The sequence below is a fragment of the Carettochelys insculpta genome, chromosome 2 (genome assembly GCF_033958435.1).
Source record: "Carettochelys insculpta isolate YL-2023 chromosome 2, ASM3395843v1, whole genome shotgun sequence".
NCBI lineage: Eukaryota > Metazoa > Chordata > Testudines > Carettochelyidae > Carettochelys > Carettochelys insculpta.
This window is the reverse complement of record NC_134138.1, coordinates 41,506,052-41,514,681: the sequence shown is the minus strand read 5'-3', so window position 1 is coordinate 41,514,681 and position 8,630 is coordinate 41,506,052. Positions and strand designations below refer to the sequence as shown.

Sequence of the window (8,630 nt, the reverse complement as noted above, 5' to 3'; positions counted from 1 at the left end):
ATCCAGGTACCCTTTTGTTGACAGTCCATGCTCTTACAATAAAAAAGCCTCACACTTACCTTTAAGGCAAGAGTAAAGCCCATTTTCTTGTGCATTTGAAATTACTAAAATTCTGCAAGAAAGTTTGTTTTTGTTTGCAGATTTTCTATTCTATTGCGCTTCTCTCCAAGTTTAGATTTACTGAACAGAAATCTCACTCGGAAGAGCAATTATTTCGAAGCCAGGCAACTGGAAAATTAAACCAGCTAAAGCATGAGGGAAAACCCAGATCATTTTTAAAAATCTAGAATCCCAGAACAGGATTGCAACATGAAATTTAACTAAGGTGACATGTATGCCAGGATTCATTAGGCTAGCATGATGATGTATGTATCACTTCTAACATTACATGAGGAACCAATTGCTGACCCAGTGGTAATTGTTGACATTTTATTGGCATCTGCTGTGCTACTTAAAGAATTATGAACACTCTAGGAATTAGGCCATAAAACTGAAATATTACAAACTTTTCTCCTTTTTTTCCTTTTATTTCTCTACCGCATCTTAAAAATAAACTAACAGCTTAAGTCAAAGGGAAACAAGGTGTATGATTTTAATAAACATTTTTCTTATTAAAAACCTTGATATTGCTTAAATATACCATACAGAGAAAAGCTATTTTATAAAGCAACATACACATTTTAAGTCAATGATGGCAGCATAAATTAGTCTGGTTTACCCCTCTGCTTATGTCATCAGAATGCCTTGGTTGTGTATATATGGTGAACTACTATGTCAGACTAGCTACCTGTGTTGTTTCTCCCAAGCTATTCAGTGCAGGTTTTAAAAAAATGTTAGCTATATACAGAAATATATATACATATAACATATATTTATATGTTATACATACACATACATTTTTATACATATACACACAATACATATATACACAATACTTTACACTTACATACGGTCTTTGATCAGAGCATCTAGGAGGAGTTTTACATTATTAAGCCTCACAGTGCTTTTGTGAAGGAGGCAGCTTATTTATTTTATGGTCTGAGAATCTGAGGCCCAATCTGCACAATTTTTGTCCAGATATGAAATATTTCACTTAGGGGTGTAATTTTTTAAAAAATGAAGTATTTATCCTGGTACAAACCCTATCAAGGACAGCTATACTGATATAAATGTGCCTTATACTGATATTATATATTCCCCTTCCCATATAGCTATACTTGTATATAGAACCTTTAAACCAACACAGAACTGCACCTGAATCAGAGAGGTTGCACTGCTTTCACTATGCACCACTTCGGTCAAAGCAGTACAGCTTGTGTTTATATCTTTGAGTTGAGGGTTTGTCTGAAATAACTTGCTGACGGTCACAGTGGCAGATCCAAGAACAGAATCCAAAATGCCAAACTCCCAGTTCCCATTACTTAAACCAGTCAAAACCTCACCCACTGCCTATGAGGGCTGTTCTTGGGAATGCTATTCTATTTCATTTATACACATGGAAATATTTCTACGTGTTACTTGGTTCATCTGCAGTTTAACCATACACGCCGTATAAAACAGTCTTCAGAGTTAAAGTGGCACACAAGGTGATCAGAGTTATGGTCCCACACCCTCCCCCAGGCATGCAAGAGTTAACAGTGCTACAGACGCAGGATGCTGCATTTTAAGGTAGGGTGGAAAAAGAAGGGGTTTAGGTCACTTTTTGCCATCCGCCTCTACCTGGCATTCAAAAGTGGTATTGACCAATTTTGGTGGAAAATCAGTTTAACACCACTCAGCAAGGGAAGGTCATTGCAATGTGAGCCACAATGTGCAGGGAAAAGTAGAAGAACAAGTCTTTCATCAAAACCCATCATCATCAGCCTAGTCTATTAAGTCTTAGCATCAAAATTATGATAGCAAGGTTGGCCAAAGTTTTGCCTAAAGACCTTCCAGCATTTATAATGCGAATTATTAAAAGCATGAGGAATTTAATGACAGAAGTGCTAGGCTACTATATGTTCAAAGGCTACCCTTCCAAAACTAATAAGCACTTTATTCAACAGTGGACATACAATAGGTCCCATTACATTGAAATCGGCAGATTTAGTCTATCAGAATCAATTTTGATTCTGGGGAGGACTTTTCCATTAAATACTGCATTTCTGTGAAGAGAAGGGTTTGCCTGGCCCACTCCATTCAGAATTCTCTGCTAACTGTAAAATGTGGGATGAACTGTTTCCATTGTATTGTTAGTACACATGCAGATAAATTTTTCAGTTCAGAAAATGATTTTTAACAGACAACTGTTTGGTGTAGGCTGTTAAGCTAAAATATTCAGTTACATAAATAAAAACTATTGTGTCTTCAATATGTATTGGTATTTTGTCTACAATTTCTTTATTAAAAACTGTAACAAGATACTTTAAAAAGTCTAGATACAAAAGTAGTTAAGCTGCTTGTGAACATTAAAATTTTCTAAAATGTATCTTCAAGAATCATGATAGTATAAACATTTTACAGTTACCAGAAAGTGCCCAGGCTGAGTTTACACAGTTGAGATACTGCCGTACAAGTGTCTGGTTAGAACTAGAAATGGAACAACCTCCTGACTGTCTGCTTACTGATAGAAGAATACAAAAATTTTGATTATGATCTATGAAATAATGTGCACTGTCCTCATTGTATGTACAAAAAACCTCAATAAAAGGTACAGATTGCATGCAGAATTAGTGGTGGGATCTAATGTGCCAGAGTTCAATTCAACCAGAACAGAAACTGCAGTGAAAGTGGTTCCCTAAGTAAATGTGAATGATTAGATCTGAGCCATCAAGAATTTTTTTTTTACAAGTTCAATATACATGATACACAACTGCAATCAACCACAAATTAAACACCATAAAAAAGTTAAAATAAAACACAGAACATACTTAATTTTTTATTTTGAAATTCCCTACTCCCTCTATACAAGAACCTTTGCTGAAACACTTTCCACAAAGGCAGCAGTGAATTTTCTGAACATTTTACATATTTTTCCCTCAGCAAAAAGATAAATCACAGTGTAAATTATATTGTTCTGCTGTCATCTTTGGCTGGGGCTAGGCCAAGAAGTTATTGACTAGCGAACTGTTACAGTCAAACATTGCTAGTGCTTCTTTGGCCTCTAGTTTACAAACTTATTACAGGAATGTTTGCATTTAATCATTAAAGTACCACCAGGGGTATGACAGCTTTAACTTTCATAAACTTTTATAGACAAATGGAAAAATCTACAAAACTTAGCTAGTAATATTACACAGCAATACACACTTTTATACTCTACACAAAACCAAAATTCTTGGTCTTAATGGCGAGTAACAATTTCTGTTTCAGAATCTGTTTAGAGGAATAAAGTGGGACATAAAGGCGAGAAATGCAAGTGTTTGCTGTAGGAAGATGTTGGTCATCTGGTGGTCTTATTGTGATGGACGGCATGGGCTGGAATCCCTCCTCACTTGCAGGCAATGAGGGGCTTGATGTCCAAAAGTAAACCTAAAAGAACAGAAAGTAGGTTGTAACTTTTGCTGATTTAGAAATATTTAAACTGACTCCAGGGTGCAAACACTAGTATCACAGACTGATCTTTATTCTAACATGAGTAAAATGGAAAGGCATAGGGCAGTCAGAGGTGCTCGATCATGAAACATTCCTTGTAGTGTAGAAACTCAGTCATTGTGCTGGGTACTATGGTGACAGCCTTATACTCCCAGGCAGTTCCTCTGTTCTCTCATCTACAAATATACAATATCACATTTAATCAACATAACTTCTCAAAAGCCTCAGTACTCCCCAAATGGTATTAGCCACATCTTGGTGCAGGAAGTTGGGACTGCCCATCCTTTTGGAAGGAGAATAATGTCTGTGTTTAAAAACTGTAATTTGCCATTTTACATCAAATTACTATAAAGTGCAGCATTTATACCACATGCATTAACAGCTAGCAATGGAAATTGCAGGACCAAGAGTTTAAAAGTATTAAGTGAAATATTCTCTTGCAGAGCAAAATGAATGCTGCATTGCACCTTGAGTGCTCTCTGCCTAAACAGTTCTGCAGTAGATTTTCCTCTTTTTACACCAGTCTGTTCTCTTTTTTGCTGAGTTCATTCAATAATGAGAAGTTTCACATCTCTGAGGTGATTAAAAGGCACTTTAAGAAGAGAAGGTGAACAGGGTGCACAAGCAAATTTTTTCACAAACCTACCTAACAGTCATAAGCAACTTTGTACATGGCAAGGACAACTTACTAGATCTTGTCGTTCTGTCATACTCATCTTCTCAACTATGGACCAAAACCAACGCTTAAACTGCAGAAGCTTCTCAGCATTTTCTCCTGTTTGAAGCATGATAATTAAATTACATTTGTTAGAAAATGAAAATTTAGAGAACACGTTTTATATACACGAGCAAGTAAAATACTTTGTTTCAATATCATTCCCCACAAAACTGCAAACTAAGAATAAGGGCAGCTATGTCAAACATTAACGGAAACACTTTTGAACATATGGACTGGAACTAAGCAAAATGGTACAAGCAACTAATTAAGACCCCTTACAATTTACTAACTAGCTAAGTTTGTGAATAAACAATAAAGCATTGCTTTTAAAATAGACTACATCAATTATAAAACTCCAAATATATATTGAAGGCAGGATTTGTCAAGAAAAATAATGCAACCCATAATTTGCTCTCCTTATATTCTGATGGATATTTAGATAGTAATAATGTGGTTGTACCCTAGAACTAGTTGTGTATTGTGTTCTTCCATTTTGAGGTAAAGATTCTCTAAAAGTAGGGTACAAACCCTTTGATTATATTTAGAGCCATTCATTAAGGTCAATGAACAGGGCTGGTTTTAAGTTTAAAAAAAGTTGAAAATATTATCTTTGATACCCATATTCACCTAAAGGACAGACAGGTGAATAATGATAATGTTAGAGCAGTATAGCTCATTTCCAAAACAGACTATGTACTTCATACCTGACTCATCGTTGAAAGAGGTAAAGCTGATCAGCATTTGTACATTTACTTCACCACAGCCATTTACCAAAAGCCTGAAATCTTCTGCTGTCAAGTCTTCTAATGAATTCTTTGGAAGCACATCCAGGAGACCTTTTCTCATTGCCTGAAAAAGTCACAAGATTCACATTGTACTGACCACCTTTGGTACTCTTTACATGCATCTCTTACCAGTTACACACAAAGTAGTTAACAACTCATAAGTATCAGACTTAATTTCCTTTGTGGCCATTCATCTCTTCAGTGTTCAATCTCAAACGGTAAAAATGTCTTTTTGAACAGAAGACTCTCTGGACTCCTGGTCTGGAACTTGCAAACAAACAAGTGTGCTCTCTCTCTCTCTCGGTCTCTGAAATCTGATTTTTTTCATATACCATGTTTTCTATGCCCTAGTCAGTTACACAATGTTCACAGTTCTTTTTATTGTGTTCCTGTCCTCTACCCCAAACTCCCACTACCTTGACTGTTGATACTGCTTTAAAAAGCTGCCACTTTGAGAACCATTAGACAGAAATAAAGCCGTGGAGCTGCATCTCACTGGAAAAAGCTTGGAACTCAAACTTTCAAAATGGCAGAAAACATTAGAACATAATTTTTTCAACACATGCCAGCTCATTTATTTATATACGGTGGAGTTTTAATGAGAACTTGTGGGTGCTGTGCCATTTTTGAAAAGTCAGACCACTTAGATATGTAAATATGGACTTTACACATTCATTTTGGAAAGTTTTAGTCTCTATAATCTAGTTACAAAGGAATTTCACAAAATTACAACAAAATAGCAAGGAAAATTCAATACTAGTAAGTACAAAGTAATGCCCACTGAAAGACGTAATCTGAACTATACATGCAAAAATGATGGGATCTGAATTTGCTGCTACCACTCGAGAAACATCTCGGTGCCACTATGGCTAATTTTCTGAAAACATCTGCAGAATAGTCTCACACCTCAAATACTATATGCAATTTTTGTCACCCTATCACAAAAAGAAATTGGAAAAAGTTTAAAGAAGGGCAATTAAAATGATTACAGTATGGAACTGCTTCTGTGTGAGGAGAGATTAGAAAGACTGGGACTTTTCATTTTATGAAAGAGACATCTCAGGGGAAATACAATAAAGGTCCATAGTATCATGAATGGCATTGATAAAAATCAGTGTTATTTACCTTCTTTGTGTAACACAATAATTAGGGGTTCTATCAAAGGAAACAGGCAGCCAAATTAAAACCATACAGAAATACTTCTTCACATATATAGTCAACCCATGGAACTCAATGCTAGGGGATTGAGACATTCAAAAGTACAGGATGAACTCTCCAGTCCAGCACCCTAGGACCTGACCAGTGCTGCTGAATTTGGCAAGCCACAGGAGGTCAATATTTTTAGCAGCATTACCAACAGTTCCATTGCTTACTGGTCTCTTAAAATGGGTAAATTACAGCTAAGTAACAGCACAGAACACTATGGGCTTGTCTACACTACCACCCTCCTTCAAAGGGAGGATGGCAATTAGGGTGTTGGGAGTTTACTAATGAAGTGCTGCGCTGCATATGCAGCACTTCATTAAGCAAATTCCTCCCGTGGCAACTTCAAAGTTTTAAACTTCAAAATACCTTTACTCTTCAAAATTTTGCCCGGGCGGGGGGGGGAGATTTGCTTAATGAAGTGCTGCACATGCAGCGCAGCACTTCATTAGTAAACTCCCAACACCCTACTTACCATCCTTCTTTCAAAGGAGGGTGGTAATGTAAACAAGCCGTAACAGTGAGGACTGGTGTCTGCAAACTTTAGGTGATCAAGGGTCGTACAGCTAACTAAAATCATGCCGGACTATGCATGTTGCCAGAAAAGAGAGAGTCCTGGACTAGAAAGGTTTAACCTGTCTAACTGGGTTCAAAAAGAATTGGATAAGTTCATGTAGAATATATAACCTTCAAAGGCTATCAGCCAAGACAGGCAGAGGTGAAATCCCCATACTTTGCATGTCCATGAATCTCTGGTTGCTAAAAGATGGAACTGGACCACTCAATCCCCTGTTGTATTCACTGTCTCTGAACCAGCATCTTGCACCAGCCACTGCTGGAAAACACGATAGTGGTCTAGATGAACCATTGGTCTGACTCATTATGATCATTTGCATGTTCTTTCAATAAGTGTTCAGAAGACACAAGCCAATAAATCATGTCAGAACTACAATACGGGGCAGAGGACAGCAAAGGGAAGAAAATAACAGTAAGGCCAATATAATATGGAAGTCTAATATTACATGGCTTACAATGGTCGGAAATAGTTTAGCAATCCAGTAAATTGCTCTAAACAGAAGCCTCTGAATCAGAAATCACAAAGCAAATATTCTTATATTTTTTATTTCAAAACAGACTTCAAAAAACAAGACCAAATTTTACTTTTAATATAATTTTTGACAGATACTGGTCATGTTTCATGTTAAAAACTAACAGTGAAATGAACAAAATTCTGCTGTCACTAGCCACACTGATTTTGTGAAGAGCAGATGTTTAGAGTTTGGCTTGTAAATTTCTGACGTAAAGGTTAATAAACCTGGGCTGACACGCTCCTGGCCATGTGCGCGATCCGGTCCCCGCCAGTTCCTCTCAACCGCCATCGGCTGCAGACGGAATCCAACTAGGCTAAGGCCAAGTAGCGTATTCAACGACTTAACTGTTTCTTTTAAAGTTTCTTTCAAGTACTTAGGCTACTGCAAGTTAACCGGTTGTTATTTTTACAAAAAAAACAAAAAAAAAAAACAAAAGCAAACTACAAGCGGGACAGCTTCACCAGTCCCAGTAACAAGCGCCGGAGGCCAGGAGCATAGGGCCATCAGCCCTCCTGCTGCGGCAGGCCATCGGAGGGGGAAAACAGCACAGAGAAGGTGCTAAGTACCCGTTTAACACCTGAAAGACTCACCAACGTCTCCTTCAGGATTTAAAAAATGTGAGTCCTGCCAAGAGGCGATGCCAGCGTCCGATGGGCACAGTCTATGCATAAGGTGCCTTGGGGAGTCCCACGTTGCACAGAAATGCTCCTTCTGTGCTAAACTAACAGCCAGAGCAAGGAGAGACAGGGAGATGCGGCTTAAAATGCTGCTTTTTGACAAGGCCCTCCAGCCAGACGTGCTGGAGCGGCCGCAGCAGGAGGGACCCTCCGGGGCCCATAAAAGGAAAGCTGCCTCCCTCACCCCATCAGCGCAAAAACGGAGGAAAGCCTCCCCAGCCCGATCCCTGCCGGCAGCAACAGCGAGCAGGACGGGAGGAGCGAGCAGCCCCCAGCCGCAGCAACAGCTGATCGGCGGCGGCACGGAGAGCCACGTGGAAGCGGCTCAGCCTCCGATAATCAGCCAGCCGCCCCGCACCGCAGGCAGGGCAGCAGCTAAACAAGCGCCGGTACCGGCGGCACCGCAGGCAGCGGCACCGACCCCCGGGGAACCGGCGGTGCAGAGCGCGCAGGCACACAGCCTGCAGGCACCGAGGGACACCGCACGTGCGGCACCGCCTTCGAGCATGCCTAGCACGGTGCAGACAGGGCCGGCATCCCCCGTGCGTCAGGGGGCGGAGTTACCTCCTCCAGGGAGGGGGAA

General features: G+C 39.3%; 1 protein-coding gene across 1 annotated transcript in view; it reads right to left on the bottom strand.

Moving 5' to 3' along the window:
* Positions 1-242: 242 nt before the first annotated feature.
* The window catches only part of UBR5 (ubiquitin protein ligase E3 component n-recognin 5), a 160,812-nt gene continuing 152,424 nt past the window's right edge, over positions 243-8,630 (bottom strand). The window contains exons 57-59 of the mRNA XM_074986831.1: positions 4,996-5,140; positions 4,263-4,348; positions 243-3,510 (exon numbers count right to left, since the gene is read on the bottom strand). Of these exons, the coding sequence (XP_074842932.1) occupies positions 3,298-3,510; positions 4,263-4,348; positions 4,996-5,140 (444 nt within the window). The 3' untranslated portion in view covers positions 243-3,297. The remainder of the gene's footprint in view (positions 3,511-4,262; positions 4,349-4,995; positions 5,141-8,630) is intronic.